Source organism: Vipera ursinii (genome assembly GCF_947247035.1).
Source record: "Vipera ursinii genome assembly, chromosome: 2".
Classification (NCBI taxonomy): domain Eukaryota; kingdom Metazoa; phylum Chordata; class Lepidosauria; order Squamata; family Viperidae; genus Vipera; species Vipera ursinii.
In genome coordinates, this window is record NC_139513.1 from 12,456,622 (window position 1) to 12,478,015 (window position 21,394).

The window sequence follows — 21,394 nt, forward strand, 5'->3', positions numbered from 1 at the left end:
ACCCCTGGAAAGGTCCAGCGAAGTCAATATGAATCCTGGACCAAGGATTCCTAGCTAGCTCCCATTTATGTGTGCGGATGTGTTGTTGTTCAGGCCTGGAACGTTGGCACAGATGGCAATTGGCAACGCATTCCTCAATGTCTTGGTCCAATCCTGGCCACCACAAGTGACTCCTAGCTAGGGCCTTCATCCTTACTATTCCAGGGTGTCCCTCATGCAATTCAAATAGAATAGCTGATTTGTGGATTCCTGGGATTACTACACGAGTTCCCCAAAGTAAGCAACCCATATGAACTGATAGTTCATCCTTCCTTCGGAAAAATGGACTGTATTTTACGTCTGGGTTGGCGTTGGGCCAACCGCTCATGACCCAGGCCATTACTCTCCTTAAGATGGGGTCCTTATTGGTTGCCTCAGCTATGTCTTTAGCAGTTAGGGGCAGATCAGGAATATCTTGTAGGGACATTACTTGTCCCACTGGGGCAGGGTCCTCCTCTGTTGTGCTAAGGGGCAATCTGCTAAGAGCGTCTGCATGACCCATGTCTTTACCTGGTCGGTATTGGAGGGAAAATGAATATGCTGAGAGGAAAATGGACCATCTCAGCATCCTGGGAGACATAATTTGGGGAGTCTGTTTATCTGTGGTAAACAGTCCCAGCAGGGGTTTGTGGTCTGTCAGTATTGTAAAGTTCCTGCCATACAGGTAGTCGTGGAACTTTTTAACTCCTGCCACTATGGCTAAAGCTTCCCGGTCAATTTGAGCATAGTTCCGCTCTGCCTTGGTTAGTGTGCGGGAGTAGTAAGCAATGGGTCTTTGCATTCCCTGGGTATCTAAATGGCTGATTACTGCCCCAACGCCATAAGGCGAAGCATCGCATGCCAGGTAGATTGGTCTATTTTCTATAAAGTGGGTTACAGTTGAGCTACTGGAAAGGATATCTTTTAAGGTCTGGAAACTCACTTTGTGCTTGTCTTGCCAATGCCAAGGGGTCTTCTTATCTAAAAGCCTGTGCAGTGGTTCTGCAATGGCAGCCTTATGTGGCACAAAAGTGTGATAAAAATTTACCAAGCCTAGGAAGGCCTGTAGCTCAGCCTTGTTCCTTGGTTCAGGAGCCCCTTTTATTGCTTTAATTTTTTCAGGGGTAGGGTGGACTCCGCTTTTGTCAATCCTGAACCCCAAAAAATCAGTGGATTTAACCCCTATGCTGCATTTTTCCTTTTTTAATTTTAATCCAGCCTTTCTAAATCTACCCAGTACCTGTTCCAGCCGCTCTACTAACATTCCTTCATCTTTTCCAGCTATTAGGACATCATCAAAGTAAGGGCATACTCCAGGTATGCCCTTTAAGGTCCTCTCCATCACTTCTTGGAAGATGCCTGGAGCAGCTGCAATCCCAAATTGCAGTCTGTGGACTCGGAACGCCCCCTTGTGGGTAACAATTGTTTGCGCCTCTGCAGCCTCTTTGGAAACAGTCAACTGTAAGTACGCATGCGCCAAGTCGAGCTTGGCGAAGATGGCGGCGTCCTGGATCGTGGCGAGGACCTGCTTCACCGTCGGGACCGGGTAAGCGTGCTTTTTCATTCCAATGTTGAGGGTCGCTTTATAGTCGGCGCAGATCCTCACATCCCCATTGGGTTTGAGGGGTGTGACGATCGGCGTCTCCCATAAACCGCCCTCAACGGGTTCTAAAACTCCGAGGCCTACAAGCCGGTCGAGCTCGGCCTCGATTTTTTCTTTTAAGGCAAAAGGTACCCTCCGGGCCTTTAGCCTGATTGGATTTACTGAGGGGTCTAGGTTAAAATTAATGGGGGGCCCTTTGTACTTGCCTAGAGATCCATCGAATACGTCTGCAAATTCTTTGCAGACGGATTCGAGGGTCTTATTTCTAATCACAGAATTTATTCCCCCAATCCAAATTCCCAGGGCAGGAAACCAATTAAGCCCTATTAAGCTAGTCCTATTCCCCTCCGTAACTACCACATCTAAGACCCCCTTAAATCCCTTAAAATTAACTCTAAGGCTGGTCTTTCCCTTTACGATTATTGGACTTTTTTGGAAGTCCATTAATTGAATATTTGTTGGGCTAAGTGGAATTCTTTTTCCACTTAGTTGTTCAATTTTTTCCAGGGTTTCAGTGGAAATTATCGACACTGAAGCCCCAGAGTCGATTTCCATTCTGCAAGGAACCCCTTGCAGAAGGACTGTGATTTTTAATTTTCCGTCCGGAAAATTGTGCCCCCTTCCCTGCCTTTTCCGATTGACTCGGGCCACCTCCCCTGGGTTTGAAAATTTCGCCCGGGATCTAGGGGTCTCCTTGCCACTAGCATTGGGGGTTACCTTACCCTCTGGCCACACATCGACTTCATTCAGACGGGAGTCCCGGACGCGGTTTCTGCAGATGGCCTGGATGTGGCCGGTCTTGCCACAAGCCCTGCACTTGGCGGTGCGGAATCGGCAGGAAGCGCGGGGATGGTTGCCGCCACAGCTGCCGCATCGGTTCTGGGTGTCGTTGTCGCGCGGTCTGGTTGCGGTGTCCCGCCACGGTCGTTGTGCCCCGGTCGGTGGTCTCTGCGGTGTTGCGGGTTGTTGCCGGCGGCCGGGTTCGGGCCCTTCGCTTCTAAGTTGTCTGGGTGCCATCTTCCCAAATCGCCTGGAGACTTCGGCGATCTCTTCCTCCCACTGCTGATCCACCTCCCCGCAGTCCACATAGCCCTCTTGGTTAATTTCAGGTGCTGTCGCCATGCTACTGCGGGGGGGGTCGCGATACCCGGTTGACTCATACGTTAGGAGTTCGTCGAGCACTTCCTGTAAATCGCCAGTAGGTTTGGCGATTATTCTGTTTTGTAATTGTTCATCGCGTAAGCCTAGCACAACTCTGTCCCGAATCCTAATTTCTAAATTATCGTATTTGCAACGAACTGCGGCTTCCCTAACGGCAGCGACGAATTTCTGTATGGACTCCCCCGGTCTCTGATTTCTCTTCTCGAAGATGCGCCGCCAAAAAAGTTCGGACCTTCGGGGAGTAAAGTGCACCTTTAGTTTTGCAAGGAGGTCGGCATAGGGCACGCTGGAGACTGGTTGTGGCTGGCACAGCCCGACAGCGACTCTGTAGACCGGTGTGCCGCAAATTGTCAAAAGTGCCGCCGCTTTTTTCCGGTCGTCGGTGATTCCGTTCACTAACAGGAATCCTTCGACCTGACCAATATATTCTTCCCAATCTTCGGGGAAGTTAGGGTCAAATTCCTTCAATGACCCGATTTGCGCCATTCGGAGAATTTTTTTTCCTATTCTGCCGCGGCCGCTCGGTTGACTGTGACTCGCTCAGACTTTGCCGCCTTCACGACAATTCTTCCTAATCTCTGGTCTTCTGTCAATCCCACCTTCGTCGCCAGTTGTTTGGTTCGAATTGACGAGGACTCAGAGTGGTTAACACTGAACGAGTTTATTGAATACACAAAGTCAACTGTCAAATGTCAAATGTTGCAACCCTTTTATAGAGAAAGCGTTTGAACTGTAACCAATACAAACAGTCTGTTTTCCCGCTCCTTGGTTGTGGCGTCCAATGATTGCACCTTATTTTCCCGCTTTAAACCTTGCAAAGCTGCACAGTGTTTGCAATCTCTTTCATGGCTTATTGCTAACTATTTACATACACAACAGACTCGACCTTCCACGGTTGGAAGAGGAGACATCTGGGATCTTGGGAGGACTTCTAGCTTTTTTCCCGGGTGGGGGCGGGAGCGGGGGCGGGAGGGAGGCAAGAGGATCACACTCTTGCATCTGTACCTCATCTGGAAAAGAATAATTGAACCGGGACACTTTTGGCCGCCTCTTCTGTCCCTCTCTTTTCATTTCAAGACTCTTCTTCCTTGCTGAGCTGTTCATCATCTCACCACCTACAAGACAAGGCAAGATCAGACCCTAACATTTAGATGTAAACCTACTCAATCTGCCAGGGACAAAAGTGTGACCAAATCACAAACATCTGTCCATCTCATCCATTACGAACTAGAATGCTTGGCACTTTTTGTGCAGAACACACCTCTTCTTCCTGATCTTGTAGAGCAGAGGTCCCCAACCTTTTGAGCACCAGGGATCGGTTACGTGGAGAGAGGTTTTTCCACGGACTGGAGGGGATGTGGTTTTGTGTGCTGCCTACATCCTGCAGATGGGGCTTTGCTTGTTCATGCGGCCCGGATGCTGGCATGCTGCGGCCCGGCATGGTCCACAGACTCGAGGTTGGGGACCCCTGTGGTAGAGATCTAGCCTCGGTTACTTCCTAACTAGCAGCAAACTGGATTTGAGCACAAATGAGAAGCAGGAACGGAAATCTGTGAATCATCTTGATTTCTAAGTAAATTCCAAGCACATTGAACCACAATTTGTCAAACAAGCTATAGTAGCTGCAGTCACACAACAAAATGTTACAGAAGCTTTAGAACCATGCAGCAAAGGACTAGTTAGCACACCATTTGAATGACACACCCAAATTCAAATTTAGGTTGCCTTTGCAGCCACCATACCGCTGAACCTTTTTCAACTTCAAACGCAACTGACTGCTGTGGCAGAATTGTGAACTGGCTAGGCTGAGGAACAAAATTTGGGCATTGTAGGTGGTTACAATCTGAGTACATGAGCGAGATGATGCAACTGCCAAAAAGATGAATGGTATTGTTTTTCCTGTGTGGATTGCAAAACACCTTCCAATCATAGAAAGCATTGTTAAATTTTATCCTGCTTTGCTCAACTCCAATCACAACTTGAAGTTCTGGATTAACAAGGATTCAGAGAAAGAGGAAGAATTCCAGAGGACTGGAATAAAACTTCCCATAAAGTAGTTGTAATGTATTGGCCATAACTGTTTTAATCACTTGCTTAATGTCTGACCTAGATTGCTGTATTGCTTAACGGTTGCTGTTACTAAAAGCCAGACTGGCTGTCTCCAAGTTGATAATTAGGCTTGGGGCTGGGAAACTGTTACTTTAAACCTATTGATTGCTGCCTAGAGGCTAACAGTATAAATAGCTTTGCAGCAGCCATCAGAGCTGCTTCTGTTCTGAGTTAATAAACTTGCTTGCTGTTTCAACACTTCATTTCGCTTAATGCCTAAAAGAACTGAAGATATAACAGTAGGGTTTCTCAACCTTGGCAACTTGAAGATGGATGGACTTCAACTCCCAGAATTCCCCAGTCAGCCATGCTGGCCTGTGAGTTCTGGGAGTTAAAGTCCACCCATTTTCAAATGACCAAGGTTGAGAAATATTGCTAAAGAGAGGTGGAAGAAACTGAATTAGGCTTTTAAAGAAACAGAGCAAATGTTAAAAAGTTACGCATTGCAACATTGCAATCCAAGCTTTGCCCTATCCTGACATTTCTCTTACAAATGCTAGAGATGGGTTTACATTATAACATGACAACAGTTAGAGTATGCATGCATCATTATAGCTTGTTGTAGAGATAATAATAATAATAATAATAATAATAATAATAATAATAATAATAATAATAATAAGAAGAAGAAGAAGAAGAAGAAGAAGAAGAAGAAGAAGAAGTAGTTGGAAGGGACCTTGGAGGTCATCTAGTCCAACCCCCTGCTCAGGCAGGAAACCCTATGTCAGGACCCACCCCAATCCACATCTTAGGAAATAAGAACTCTTGGAATCAGGTTTGTCGAAAAAGGAGATTTTACTAGGATGTGATCGGTTGTGGAAATACAAGACAGCACCTGGCATTGTGTTACATTTTGATACTATATAAAGGATTCCCGTTTCAACCCCCCTCTCCCCAACCCCATTTGGTCAGACTCACATCAATTAAACTTAGGTATCAAACCCTTTCGTGGGAAAGGGGAATCTAATTGCCTTCTTCCTTTCAGTTTCAGATGGGACATCTTCACCTCTCCCCCCCCCCGGAGAATGGCAGAATCCAGGGACGCACAATATTTTAAACATACATTTATGAATGTGATATAAATGGATTCTGACACCCTATACCATTTCAGGCAAATGGCTGTCCAGTCTCTTCTTGAAAACTTCCAGTGTTGGAGCATTCACCACTTCTGGAGGCAGATTGTTCCACTGGTTAATTGTTCTGTCAGGAGGTTTCTCCTTAGTTCTAGGTTGCTTCTCTCCTTGACTAGTTTCCATCCCTTGCTTCTTGTCCTGCTTTCAGGTGCTTTGGAGAATAGCTTGGCTCCCTCTTCTTTGGGGCAGCCCCTGAGATATTGGAACACTGCTATCATGTCACCCCTCACCCTTCTCTTCGTTAAACTAGACATACCCAATTCCAGCAACCGTTCCCTATATGTTTTAGCCTCCAATCCCCCAATCATCTTTGTTGCTCTTCTCTGTACTCTTTCTAGAGTCTCGACATCTTTTTTTCACATCGTGGTGACCAAAACTGGATGCAGTATTCCAGGTGTGGCCTTACCAAGGCATTGTAAAGTGGTATTAGTACTTCACTTGATCTTGATTCTATCCCTCTGTTAATGCAGCCTAGCACTGTGTTGGCTTTTTTGGCAGCTGCAGCACACTGCTGGCTCATATTGAAGTGATTGTCCACTAGGACTCTGAGAGATCTCTAACTGGACTTTCTTACTTTTAAGCAGAAGGGCAATGTTAGCATTCCCAAGTACCTGAAAGGGGGGAGGGGGAATGGTGAAAGACCAAGGACTGCCCTCTCTATGTCCAGACTGTAGGACTGGTTTGGTTAAAGTGCTTCCTTAACTTCCTAACAATGAGGACAATTAACCAGTGGAACACTTTTGCCTTCAGATGTTGTGGGTGCTTCATTACTGGAGGTTTTTAAGAAGGGACTGGACAGCCTGTCTGAAATGGAATAGGATGTGCTGCTTGAGGAGGGGGTTGGACTAGAAGACCTCCAAAGTCCCTTCCAGCTCTATTCTGAATGATTGTCCCCAGGATCTTCCAGCAAAATTTCTATGAGAATAAAACGTTGTTGGGAGTGGTGTGTACGTCAGAATAGGGCCGTGGTGGCGAACCTATGGCACGTGTGCCACAGGTGGCACGCAGAACCCTCTCTGGAAGCAGACACACGCGCACTGTCGCCCCAGTCCTAGGCCTTCAGCTGGGTTTTGTGAAACCTTTTCACTTTAGGCCTCCACCGCTGTGTGCACACACACAAAAAAAGGTTCCATCAATCAATTTCAACTTCTCATGGGGAAAAAAAAATCTCGCAAAGTTGGAATTGATTGATTGAATTTTTTAGTCCCACCCAGTCTGCCGTTACCACTGCAGCCATGCCCACCCAATGGGCCACGCCCACCCGGCACCCAGCATACATAAGTGGGTTTGGGGTTGCAGTTTGGGCACTCGGTCTCTTAAAAGGCTCACCATCACTGGAACAGGGTGACTCTGTGAGCTGTCCATCATCTGTCTACCTCCTGATCAAGGAATATTGTTCCTTAAATTATCCCAGCCCATGCGATCCCTTGTTATGTCACATGTCTTGGTGGGGAATTCTGGGAATTGAAGTCCACACATCTTTAAAAATGCTGAGATTGGAAAAAAAAATTTGCTGTGTGAAACATGCCTAGCTCAGCTTGGTGGGATAACTGCTGATAACAGGATAATCAGAATTTAGCCATGCTTTGACAAATGGGGGGAGGTTTTAACACTGATCTTTTATTTGTTTGGTTGCTCTCTGATTTTAGTTTGAAGAACTCTTAACCCTCCATCTTAGATGGGGTACTTCCCCCCGCTCCTTCCTTCCTTCCTTCCTTCCTTCCTTCCTTCCTTCCTTCCTTCCTTCCTTCCTTCCTTCCTTTTCTCCCTCCCTCTTTCCCCTTCCCTCTCCTCCCTCCCTATCTACCTCCAACCCTCTCCTTCCCTCGCTCCCTCTCCTTCCTTTCCTCCTCCCTCTCCTTCCTCCATCCCTCTCCTCCCTCTTCTTCCTTTCCTTCTCCCCTCCCTCTTTCCTCCCTCCCTCTTCTTCTTTCCCCCTCCCTCACCTCCCTCCCTATCTACCTCCCTCTCCTTCCCTCCTCTCCTCCCTCCTGTCCTCTCCTTCCCTCCTTCTCCTTCCTCCCTCCCTCCCTTCCTTCTTCCCCCACTTCCCCGTTAAAGCATCTCTGGCGGCATATAAAATTATGTTGTTATTGTTGTTAGCTGCGAAGTCGTGTCCGACCCATCGCGACCCTATGGAGAACGTTCCTCCAGGCCTTCCTGTCCTCTACCATATTCTGGAGCCCATTTAAGCTCACGCCTACTGCTTCAGTGACTCCATCCAGCCACCTCATTCTCTGTCGTCCCCTTCTTCTCTTGCCCTCAATCTTTCCCAGCATTAGGCTCTTCTCCAGTGAGTCCTTCCTCCTCATTAGGTGGCCAAAGGATTTGAGTTTTAGCTTCAGGATCTGGCCTTCTAAAGAGCAGTCAGGGTTGATCTCCTCTAGGACTGACCGGTTTGATCGCCTTGCAGTCCAAGGGACTCGCAGGAGTCTTCTCCAGCACCATAGTTCAAAGGCCTCAATTCTTTGGCGCTCAGCCTTTCTTATGGTCCAACTTTTCACTGCCATACATTGCAACTGGGAAGACCATAGTCTTGACTATACGCACTTTTGTTGACAGGCTGATGTCTCTGCTTTTTAGTGTGCTGTCTAGATTTGCCATAGCTTTCCTCCCGAGGAGCAAGCGTCTTTTAATTTCTTGGCTACAGTCCCCATCTGCAGTGATCTTGGAGCCCAGGAAAATAAAATCTGACACTACCTCCATTTCTTCCCCATCTATTTGCCAGGAATTGAGAGGGCCGGATGCCATGATCTTGGTTTTCTTAATGTTAAGTTTCAACCCAAGTTTTGCACTCTCCTTCTTCACCCGCAACAAGAGGCTCTTTAGTATATATATATGCATTGGCTTCCGGTTGCCCTTCGGGTGAGATTCAAGGTGCTGGTGATGACCTATAAAGCCCTAAATGGCGAGGGTCCGGGATATTTGAGGGAACACCTGCTGCCAGCATCGAGCTCCCTTCGTCCAGTGCGCTCCCACAGGGAGGGTATTCTCAGGGTGCCCGCAGAGCTTAGGACTGCCCCTGACCTCCGTTCATTCCGCGGGGACCTGAAGACCTGGCTCTTCGAGCTCTCTGGCCCAGGCTGAGAATTTTTTAATTTTTAATCTTAACTGGGTTTTTATTTTTCTCAGGGTCTCATTTAATCTTTTTAAATTTGTTTTTAACTTTTGTATTGATTTTCTTTTAAATACCCTGTAAACCGCCCTGAGTCCTTTGGGAAAGGGCGGTGTGTGTGTGTGTGTGTGTGTGTGTGTGTGTGTGTGTGTGTGTGTGTGTGTGTGTTTGTGTAGATAGATAGATAGATAGATAGATAGATAGATAGATAGATAGATAGATAGATAGATAGATATAGATATATAGATAGATATATAGATATATATATATATAGATATAGATATAGATAGATATAGATATATAGATATATAGATATATAAAATGATATATAACCCTTAAGGGTTAAATTCAACGAGCCTCGGTTCCTAGAGAGCCCCCCGGCATTTGAGAGCGGCGGAGTATAACGAAGGTGGCTCCTCCCTCTTCCTGCTTCTCCGGGGGTGGGGTGGGGGCGTGTGGGCGTGGCCGAGCTGCCTGGCGCCCGCAGCCTGGCGAAGGTGAGCCGAGGCTTCTTCGCCTTTGCACAAAGGGAAGATGGAGCCCGCGGGAGGGAAAGAGAAAGAAGCCGGAGCGGGGAGGCGGCTGGGTAGAGCGAGCGGGAGCGGAGAGGCGTGCGTGTGTCAGAGGGAGTGAGAGAGCCGAAGATCAACAACCCATCGGCCACGGGGGTGATGGGAGCTGTAGTCCCCGATCGTTTAGCGCTTGGCCACTTGGCTGAATGAATTGCGGAACAGGGATGCTCAAAGGTGACCTGCTTAGTAGGACCCAGGCAAACAGGATCGTGGGAACGGTTCGTTTGGTTCGGAAGCATGCTTGTGGTGTTGATTTGAACCCGCGATCTTCTCCCTACAGACTGTGAAAACAGCCTTGTCCGAAACCTGGGACAGCAGAAAGCGGCTGGGCTCACTTGTCATACTTCACACCATAATAATATCCTTCGTTTGTTTTGCTGTAACTTCCTCTCTGTTTGTGGCTTGGGCTACATCGGCCTTGTGAGGTAGTCCAGGTCAGAAGCACACCCAGATGAATCAGTTCTACTTTACAGCTAGTCCTCGGCTTACAACAGTTTGTTTAGTGACCGACATTACGGTGGCATATTTATGACGGTTACAATGTCCTGGGGTATGTGGGTCTGTGTCACGTGATCCCCCTTTGGTGACTTTCTGAGAAGCAAAGTCAGTGGGAAGTCAGATTCACTTAACAACCGAGTTACTAACTCAACAGCTGCCGTGGTTCACTTAACAAGTGTGGCAAGAGAGGTCGTAAAATGGGGCGAAACTCACTTAGCAACTGTCTCGCTTAGAAATGTTGGGCTCAGTTGAGGTCATAAGTTGAGGACTACCTGTATTGTGAGGTTAGGCAACCTTGGCTCTTTTATGACTCGTGGACTTCAACTCCCAGAATTCCTGAGCCAGCATGGCTCAGCTTGGAAACCTCCTTTTCCCCTCAGCATGGCTGGCTCTGGAATTCTGGGAGTTGAAGTCCACGAGTCATAAAGCGGCCTAGGCCAGGGGTAGGCAACCTTGGCTCTTTTATGACTCGTGGACTTCAACTCCCAGAATTCCTGAGCCAGCATGGCTCAGCTTGGAAACCTTTCCCTTTCCCCTCAGCATGGCTGGCTCTGGAATTCTGGGAGTTGAAGTCCACGAGTCATAAAAGAGCCAAGGTTGCCTACCCCTGAACTATATAGTTAAGAGAATCTTGCAAGACTGAAAGTATTTGTCCCCTTCTCAGTTTTTATTCTCTGGAAATTGAAATGCTTCCCGCGTGTTCCATCATCTGAGGCCTGAGCTGCCTCTTCTGAGACCGTTGCCCTGGCAGCCAGTGTTTCTCCTGTTCTCCCAAGGTCATTCCCACATATATATATATTTTAATCCCATTTATATCCCGCCCTTCTCCGAAGACTCAGGGCGGCTTACAATTTAAGCACAAACCAATGTGCTTAGCAATAGCCTTCATTCTATGTATATGCCTGCTTATTAGGGCTTTCGGCCTCCCCCAAGCGGCACTATTACAAAGTCAGCTTAATTGCCCCCAACCATCTGGGTCCTCATTTTACCTACCTCGGAAGGATGGAAGGCTGAGTCAACCTTGAGCCTGGTGGGACTCGAACCTGCACTAATTGCAGGCAGCTGGTGTTACTTAAGGAGGCATTAGCCCACTGCTCCACCAAGGCTCACATTACAACCTATGATTTGACTTGTGCGAACCCCTCTAATACTCCTTCACTCCACCCATCATCATATTACAGGTAGTGTTCAACTTACAACCATTCATTTACTGACCGTTCAACGTCACGTCGGCACTGGAAAAAAGTGACTTACGGTCATTTTTCACCCTTACGACCGTTGCAGCATCCCCATGGTCACGTGATGAAAGTTCAGAGGCTTGGCAACGGGCTCGTATTTTATGACAGTTGCCGTGTCCCAGGATCACCTTTGGTGGCCTTCTGACAAGCAAAGTCAATCCGGAATCCGGATTCGCTTAATGAGCATGTCAATAACTTCACAAAATGCAACGATTCACTTAACAAATGTGGCAAGGAAAGTCGTAAAATGGGGCAAGACTCACTTTTAAGGAAGGTCTCGCTTAAGCAGCAGAAATTTTGGACTCGGTTGCGGTTGTAACGTGAAGACTATCTGTCTATTAGCTGAAAGAGTCTGATGTAGCCTCTCTTAACCTGCTGTCTCCAAATATTTGGGGAAAACCCCCCCCAACTTCCAGAATTCCCAGACAATATGCGGAATGAAATAAGGTTATGCTTCCATCAATCTCAGCTAATCGTCCCTTTGGCAATTTGTTGGGATTGTAAACTCCCGTTATTCCAACAGCACCGTTATTGCTGGTGTTGCCTTTTTGGTGAGGTTGATGGGCACGGTGGTCTGGCGTGGCCGGGGGCAATATTTGCGGGAATACTTCTCTTAGTTTTGCCTGTCATTGATGAGAAATTTTGCCTGTCGTTGATTAGGAAGCCATAGGTGAAATAACGGCCCTCCCAAAGAAGTTGAGAACAGGCCGAATGAAAAACTGGTGACCTCTTTCCAAAAGAATTTTCCATGAAGATGTTCAGATGTCCAGGATGAGTCAAAAGGAAGATTTGCAGAAGTTGCAGGCTGGCATTGTTCTTTTTGACCCAGATGGAGTTAAAAAGGAAGAGGAAACCATCACATTTGACCAGACCAAAGATCCTGAAGGTGAGGGAAAAAAAATCCATAGATGATCTTAAGTTAGAGAAGCAATGTTGTATTCCTTTAATTTAAATGGCCACCCATCTCAAATAGATGACTCTGGGTGGCTGTATATTGTTGGAAATGCCTATTGGCCTGGGCCTTGCAACTTCATGCTGGCTTCCCCACTGACTTTGGTTGTGGGAAGCTGAGAGGAAGTTGCCGTGCCTAACAACCGTGGGATTTGGTTGATGTCAGCAACCAGGACTGTGGGGATTGTCATCGCTAAGTCATGTCGTTATGCTGTAAGACTGCATCATTTAGCAACAGAAATTCCAGTTGCTGTTATAAGTCGAGGACTATCTGTGTCAGATCTGTCAGCACTTGAACCTCTAAATAGAAAGGATCCTTGGCTCCGCTTGTTGAGAAAGGTATAATGTATAGTGCAGGGGTAGGCCACCTTGGCTCTTTTATGACTCGTGGACTTCAACTCCCAGAATTCCTGAGCCAGCCGTGCTGAGGGGAAAGGGAGAGGTTTCTAAGCTGAGCCATGCTGGCTCAGGAATTCTGGGAGTTGAAGTCCACGAGTCATAAAAGAGCCAAGGTGGCCTACCCCTGGTATAGTATATTACAGTAGTGCATAGCCGGAGCTGAGAATCTTGCACCAAAATCCCTAAGTTCAACTTTTCCCTCACTTAACTGCCTCCCATCACTGATTCTGTCTCCCCCCCGACCAATCAGGTTCAAGCAAGATGTTTTCAGAATGGACTTGTCAAAGTTCTGACTGGCGAACCCAACCAAGCAACCACCTTCGAGACTCTCTGATCTCTTAAGGCAAAGCTTTATTGAGTACACCATATTGGCACATATGAAAGTAAAACCAGCTCTGGCTGGTCCCGTCCCAAAAGCATTAACTTCTTCCTTCTCCCTCTGGATCAGGTCACGTTGCCCAATCAAGTTGGAAAATTTTGTTATGAGAGAGCATCTCTGGGCTCGCCAGACACCTGGCTGTTATCCTTGATTCCCACAGTCTGCTTCTTTGACCTCTGAAGTCTTGCATTTCCAACCTCTCCCCTCCCCCCGAGTTTGTTGGCAAGTTGAGAAGCAACGTCTGTCGCACTAGCAAAACTGGGCTTCCAAATTTGACAGGGGATACTTTCTTCTCTCAGCTGGGTGACCTTGAAGCAGCATCTTGGGCAGATACAGCAATTACTTTTGCTTTCCCCCAAGCATCACCCCCTCCCCTCTCCCTTCTCCAGAGTTCATGGCAGACTATCACCACATGGTAGTGAAGCACACAAGCAAGCATAAGGTGACAACTGACATTCTGTAATTATTTTTTTTTAAAAAGTCTCTGCTTTATTCTTTCAGGCAAAAGCTACGTGTCTGAGGTAAAAGGTGAGGACCATCAATGGAAACCTGAGGAAGGGGCAGCTGAAGAGAACGGGTGCAGCAATGTTGTGCACAAAGAACCCGTGAAAGGTGCCCAAGAACTGTGGAGGCATCAGGGGTACTGTCTGGAAAAGATCGCAACTAACTCTGTTTCTTCCTGGGGAAGTGAACTCCCCAGCCAGGAGGGACTCCGTGCATGTGAACGTGAGAAGAGTTCGGTCTGCAGCACCGCTCAAGACGAGCAGGCCATATACCAGTGCTTATACTGTAAGAAGTCCTTCAACGCCCACTTTAAATTGATTAGACACCACAGAATCCACACTGGGGAGAAACCGTACAAGTGTTTGGATTGTGGGAAGAGCTTTGACCAAAAAGGCAACCTCATTGCGCACGTGAGAATCCACACCGGGGAAAAACCCTTCGTGTGTCCTGACTGTGGGAAAAACTTCAGCCACAAAGGAAGCCTCGTTTTGCACGTAAGAACCCACACGGGAGAGAAACCCTACAAATGCCCGGACTGTGGGAAAAGGTTCAGCCGATCTGGGTCCCTGAAAGAACACGAGAAAACCCACACCGGTGAGAGACCGTACACTTGCTTGGACTGCGGGAGAAGTTTCAGAAAGAACTCCGAGCTGGCTACCCATTACAGGTTTCACACGGGCGAGAAGCCGTATAAATGTTCAGGCTGTCAGAAGTCCTTCAGCACCAGCTCTAACCTGATCGCCCACCAAAGGACTCACACTGGAGAAAAACCCTACAAATGCTGCGACTGTGGGAAAAGATTCAGCCAGGCCGGAAACCTGAAAGAACACGAGAGGACTCATACCGGAGAGAAGCCGTATAAGTGTCCAGACTGTGGGAAAAGCTTCAGGCAAATCTCTTACTTTATGAAGCATCACCAGACTCACCTCCCGGAAGGGAAAATGCCGATGGAGGAGAAACCCTATAAATGCTCTGACTGCGGGAAAGGCTTTGGAGAGAAAGCCAGCCTCGGCAGGCACGAAAGAATCCACACGGGAGAGAAACCGTTCAAATGCTCCGATTGCGGGAAAAGCTTCTGCCTCAAATCAAACCTGGTGGTCCACGTGAGAATCCACACTGGAGAGAAACCGTACAGATGCTCCGAGTGCGGGAAGAGCTTCAACCAGACGTCAAGCCTTCACAATCACGAGAGAACCCACAAGGGCGAGGAGCCGCATAAATGTTTAGAATGTGGGAAAAGCTTCAACAGGCCATCGCAGCTGAAGACGCACGAGAGAATCCACACCGGAGAGAAACCCTTTGAGTGCTCGGAATGTGGGAAAGGCTTCGTTTACAGCCATCACCTCGTTAGGCACCAGAGGAATCACACAGAAGAGAAACCTTACATTTGCTCCAAATGTGGAAAGGGGTTTAGCCACAAATCCACCCTTATTAGACATCAGGGAATCCATAAAGTAGGGGGAAAATAGGTACGTTTTTGGCTTTGCGTCCTCCACACAGGTGAAAACTCACGCCGAAATCAGAACCGTCACCGTAAGAGATCCAGGATGTGGACAACCAATTTTCTGCCCTGGCCAGAGAACTAGAACTAGAGAGGTGTTTTGTCAGATCAGGGAGGACCCTTCAAAATGTTCTCCATCACAGTGGTTAGTGATTGATCTTTGGAGAGCTTGAAGACGCCGCACCAAGTCTCCTGTTTTCATCATTCACACTCAAGACTCTCCAAGGTTTTTTTTTTTTTTCAAAAGGCAACTGGAGTTGGTTTTTTTTTTCCTTGAAAACGTTTCGCTCCTCATCCAAGGAAGCTTCTTCAGTTCTGACTTGAATGGTGGCGAATGGAAGGATTTATGTTCTTTGCAGTCATCTGATGGGTCATCAGCACCTGTGAGACAACCGGTGACCTGGATGATAGAGAATCTCCGCAGGCATCCGGGCTCAGAGTGTCTGAATGTTGCAGTTAAGGTAGCGCCACCTCTGTGGAAGGAAGAGGGAGGTTCAGCCCAGCAGAAGATCCCTGTTTGAAGAAGGACAGAAATCTTGGAAGGTGGAGATACCCAGGAACGGGAAAATCCCACCTCCCAAACAGCTGAATGAGAGAACTAAGCATACTCGGTGATTATTGGGGATACTAGTGGGAGGGTGTAGAGAACTGAGCGTAGAGAGAGAGAATAAAATGAAGGACAACACTAATCGTCATAACTGTTTCAGGTCCCACACGTTTTGGTTTTTATTTCAAGTCTTGTTCCTTGAATTCTCTTCGCTGATACGCTTACGTGTCCGTGTTTCTTAGCTGTGTTCAGAAAATCTAGGAAGGAAACCAAACCACTAGGCTAAAACTTGATGGTGGACGAGGGTTTCCCCCAACCTTGGAACTCCTCCTGATGGCTCAACCATGGCTGAGAATGGTGGGCGCTGAAAATCCACACCTTTAGAAGGTACTGTTCTGTTCCAGCCTACGTTGAGTCCTTGTTATGTTCACAAGGAGAAACCCCTCTTCCAAGAAACAGGCAGGAACCGCAGGAAAAAACCAACCCTTTTCATTATTCACAGACCTGAGTCAATGTCCAAGGCAAACAAACACAGTTCACAGAAACTTGATCCTCAATACGAACAGTTGCCTTTGGCAACCAGCACCTCCCACACCTTTCCTTTTATAATTCAGCCAAGGCGTGGCTTTCCTAATGCCTTCTCCTTTGCCTTTGGAGCCGCCCCATTGCGTTCCTCTGTCCTACTCGCTTCTCTTGCCAGTGCTTTCATGCATCCTGGATTTGTCCCAACTGTGCTTCATCACTGTCCAACTCAGACTCCCAGCACAGCTGTGTCTCAGCCTGAGCGGGAGTAGAGGGGCCAGGCTCCTTGTCCGACTGTAAGTCTTGGAGCTCCCAGAGTCTCCCTCTGACTCTTAATGTCACTCCAGGCCCCTCCTCCTCCTCATCTGATTCCTCAGACTCAGCTGCTGGATCCCCTGGCTGGCGAGGAATCGCAACAGGTGCCAAGTTTGGGGACGACCGATCTGCAGTTCATTCAGAGGGTGCAGTAGGATGATCAGAACAAAAGAGAAGAAGCTGTAATAAGATTCCTAGGATGCAGGTGGTCCTCGACCTACGATCATGAATGAGCCCAAAGGTTCCGTTGCTAAACGAGACAGTTGTTAAGTGAGTTTTGCCCCATTTTACAACCTTTCTTGCCACAGCTGTTGAGTGAATCGCTGCGGTTATTAAGTTAATAACACAGTTGTTAAGTGAATCTGGCTTCCCCATTGACTTTGCTTGTGAAAAGGTTGCAAAAGTTGGATCACGTGACACCCCCCCCAAGACATTGCAACAGTCATAAATATGAATCAGTTGCCAAGCATTCAAACGTTGATGACCTAACCATGGCGATGCTGCAACAGTCGTAAGGCTGAAAAACGGTCATAAGTCAGTGCCATTGTAACTTGGAATGGTTGTAAGTCAAGGATTACCTCTATGTGGGTACAGGGCAGATTTTCAGAGGGTTGGAGAACATCTTAAATATATTGTTACCTTTGAGTCATCTTTCTCAATTGGCCTGTTTGGGTGCTATGCCCACTTTGAGGGTCTATATCAGGGGTCTTCAGACTTGGCTCTTTTTAAGACTTGTGGACTTCAGTTCCCAGAATTCCTCAGCCAGCCATGCTTAAAGCAGCCAAATTTGGAGACCCCTGGTCTATATGTACATGCTTCTCTGTAGTCAGTTTTTGTGCATGTTTCTTAACGTGTCTGGGTATGTGTGCCTCTGCTTCTCTACACGCCAACAGCTGTATGCGTGTGTGTGATAGAATTATCCGGAGTACATGTTATACTAAAATAAAGACTGTTGAATTATGGTTATACATCTGGGTAAGCCAGAAGGCTGTCAAAACTGACAGCCAAAGCTGTACTTTTGAACATCAGGTTACAGGTAGTCCTCAACTTACAACCACAATTGAGCCCCAAATTTCTGTGGCTAAGTGAGACATTTGTTAAGTGAATTTGGCCCCATTTTACGCCCTCTCCTGCTACAGTTAAATGAATTTAATTTAATTTATTGAGATTTGTATACCGCCCTTCTCCCAAAGGGACTCAGGGCGGTTCACAGGGCATAAATATAAATAACAATACAAACATTAAAAGACAATTAAATCAGTGCCCAAGTTAAAACAAAAATAATAAAACAAGCCTATAAAAAACCCATGTACCCCCATCAGGCCAGACCCGCTAGTTCAAATAAATGGGTCTTCAACCCGCGACGGAAGGATCGGAGGTCTGATGCCATCCGGAGCTCAACCGGCAGTTGGTTCCATAACGCCGGAGCACCCACAGAGAAGGCCCTCCCCCTGGGGGCCACCAGTCGACATTCCTTGACAGGAGGCACCCTGAGGAGGCCCTCTCTGTGGGCGCGCACAGGGCGGAGGGGAGTCGACGCCGGCAGCAGGTGGTCCTCGAGGTATCGCGGACCCATGCCATGTAGGGACTTAAAGATCATAACCAAAACCTTGAACCTTACCCGGAAGACAACTGGTAACCAATGCAGCTCACGGAGCAAAGGTGTAACATGGGAGTACCGGGAAACTCCCAAGACAACTCTCGCGGCCGCATTCTGTACCAGTTGGAGCCTCCGAGTAGTCTTCAAGGGAAGTCCCATGTAGAGAGCATTACAGTAGTCTAGGCGAGAGGTCACGAGCGCATGAGTGACCGTACATAAGGCCTCCCGGTCCAGATAGGGCCGCAACTGGCGCACCAGGCGAACCTGGGCAAAAGCCCCCCTAGTCACGGCCACTATGTGATCCTCCAAAGTGAGTCGTGAATCTAGGAGGACTCCCAAGTTGCGAGCCCTATCCACAGGGGGTAAAAGCTCACCCCCCATAGAAAGAGATGGAACATCCCAGGTGTCCCGGGAAGCCGGAATGTACAGCCACTCAGTCTTGTCAGGGTTGAGTTGAAGTCTGTTCCTCCCCATCCAGACCCGAACCGCCTCCAGGCAACGGGACATCACAGCGAGGGCATCACTGGGGTGGTTTGGGGTCGAAATAAAAAGTTGGGTATCATCAGCATATTGATGATACCCAACTCCAAAACCACGAATGATCTCACCCAGCGGTTTCATATAGATGTTGAACAGGAGAGGCGAGAGGACCGACCCCTGAGGAACTCCACAAGCGAGAGTCCTAGGGGTCGACCTCTGCCCCCCTGCCAACACCGACTGTGAGCGTCCCAGGAGATAGGAGGAGAACCACTGAAAAACCGTGCCTCCCACTCCCAATCTCCTGAGACGCTGCAGCAGGATACCATGGTCGATGGTATCGAAAGCCGCCGAGAGGTCTAATAGGACTAGGACAGAGGAATATCCCCTATCCCGAGCCCTCCAGAGATCATTCACCAGAGCGACCAATGCCGTCTCCGTGCTGTGCCCGGGCCTGAAACCCGATTGGTAAGGGTCCAGATAATCCGCTTCATCCAGGACCAGAGGGAGCTGATGCGCCACCACACTCTCAACAACCTTCGCAAGAAAGCGAAGGTTGGAGACTGGACGAAAGTTGTTCAATACAGCTGGGTCCAAGGCAGGCTTCTTGAGGAGAGGTCTCACCACCGCCTCCTTCAAGATGGTGGGGAAATAACCCTCGCTCAAAGAAGCAGATATAACCGCCTGGAGCCAGCCTCGTGTCCTCTCCCTAGCTGCATAAACCAGCCAAGAAGGGCACGGATCCAATAAACATGTGGTGGAACTCAGCTTCCCCATAATCCTGTCCACTTCATCAGGGGTCACAGAATCAAACTCCTCCCAGATAACATTGACAAGACCGCCCGCGTCCTGTTCGCCAGACTCTGCCCAGCTGGAGTCCAAACCGGTCTGAATCCGAGCGATTTTATCCGACAGATGTTGACTAAAATCCTCGGCACGACCCTGCAAGGGATCCTCCCTCACCTCCTGATTAAGAAGGGAGCGAGTCACCCTAAACAAGGCGGCCGGGCGATTATCTGCAGCTGTTAAGTTAGTAACACCGTTGTTAACGTGAATCTGGCTTTCCCATTGACTTTTCTTGTCAGAAGGTCGCAAAGCGTGATCACATGACACACACACTCCTGCAGTCACTGCAGCCGTCATAAATACGAGCCAATTGCCAAGCGTCTGAAGTTTGATCACATTACACTGGGGATGTTGCAATGGCCGTAAGTGGGGAAAACGGTCCTAAGTCATTTTTTTTCCAATGCCGTCATAACTCTGAATGGGTTGTAAGTCAAGGAGTACTTGTACTTTAAATCAGAGGTCCCCAACCTTTTGGGCACCAGGGACCGGTTCCGTTGAGAGGTTTTTTTCCACAGACTGGAGGGTCCGTGGTTTCGTGTGCTGCCTGCATCTCATGGATGTGGCTTTGCTTTTTTGTGCAGACCGGTTGCTGGCAAGCTGTGGCCAGGTACTGGTCCACGGACCAGGGGTTGGGGACCCCTGCTTTAAACCATGTCTTCAAACTTGGCCCTTTTATGACTTGTGGACTTCAACTCCCAGAATTCCTCAGCCAGCGTACCCACAGTTGGGTTGAACAAGATCCTTTTCGACAACGTTATGCTGGAGATACAAAGAATGGGTCCTGGGACTGATGGATTGATTATCCATCAGTCATCAGATCGGTAACTACATAAAAGGTAAAGGTTCCCCCGCACATGCGTGCTAGTCGTTTCCAACTCTAGGGGCTGGTGCTCATCTCCGTTTCAAAGCCGAAGAGCCAGCGCTTGTCCGAGGACGTCTCCGTGGTCATGTGGCCGGCATGACTAGACACCAAAGGCGCACGGAACGCTGTTACCTTCCCACCGTAGTGGTCCCTATTTTTCTACTTGCATTTTTACGTGCTTTCAAACTGCTGGGTTGGCAGAAGCTGGGACGAGTAACAGGCGCTCATTCTGCTACACGGCACTCGGGATTCGACCCGCCAAACTGCTGACCTTCTGATCGACAAGCTCAGCGTCCTAACCCTAGTAACTACATAGCTTGAGATTTACTCCAAGACACTCTTGTCCCCAACTGGCTCCTTTGGGTCTTCCAATGGTGCAGCCATCACTACGGTACTGAATCCATCCCTTGCAGCTGATCATCCTCTTCTTCATTCTCCTTTCACCTTGCCAGCATTCTGGGGTCTTTCTTCCTTTTCTTTTTTATTCATAACATTTTATGAGATTATAAAATGCAAAAATACAAAAGCAAATAGGACACCGCGGGGAAGGAAAAGGGAAAGAAGAGTGAGGGGGAGAAGGGAAAAAGAAAAGAGAAGGCGTTGAATTCTGATCTCTGTCGAAGTAGAATAGAGCAGAGCATTTAGAGCCAACTTTTTACTTTTCCATAATAGTATAAACCAGCCATTTCTATAACAAATCAATCTAATCAGTTAAACCTAAAATCAAAAGTTGTTTTTTTTCCCCACCTCAAGCACAAAATCCAGAAGCGGTCTCCCAAGTAGAAACAAAAACGCTTATATTCTTTACTTTAATCAAAATGGTCAATTTAGTCATCTCTGACAACTCCCATCAGCTTCTGTAGGCATTCATCCATAGTGGGAATCGAAATGTCCTTCCATTTCTGTGCATACAATAATCTTGCTGCTGTCAACATATGTAAGAGCAAAGTTCCAAGCCCAGTATTCTGGGCTTTAAGACAGCTGGGTCTATTAATAATGTGTCTCGGGTAGGATAAATTGAGCCTGGTCATTTAGGTCAATGTG

General features: G+C 47.8%; 1 protein-coding gene across 2 annotated transcripts; it reads left to right on the forward strand.

Annotated features, from left to right (window-relative positions):
- Positions 1 to 9,598: 9,598 nt before the first annotated feature.
- On the forward strand, positions 9,599 to 15,866 carry LOC310636514 (uncharacterized protein). Of its 2 annotated transcripts, none has more exons than XM_083356433.1 (3): positions 9,599 to 9,636; positions 12,108 to 12,333; positions 13,678 to 15,866. In XM_083356433.1, exons 2-3 carry the CDS (start codon positions 12,210 to 12,212, stop codon positions 15,147 to 15,149), a joined length of 1,596 nt encoding a protein of 531 aa, XP_083212559.1. In that variant the 5' UTR covers positions 9,599 to 9,636; positions 12,108 to 12,209; the 3' UTR covers positions 15,150 to 15,866. The 2 variants fall into 2 exon arrangements, with proteins under 2 accessions (XP_083212559.1, XP_083212558.1); XM_083356432.1 differs by lacking the exon at positions 9,599 to 9,636 and adding an exon at positions 10,132 to 10,261.
- The last annotated feature ends 5,528 nt before the right edge of the window (positions 15,867 to 21,394 follow it).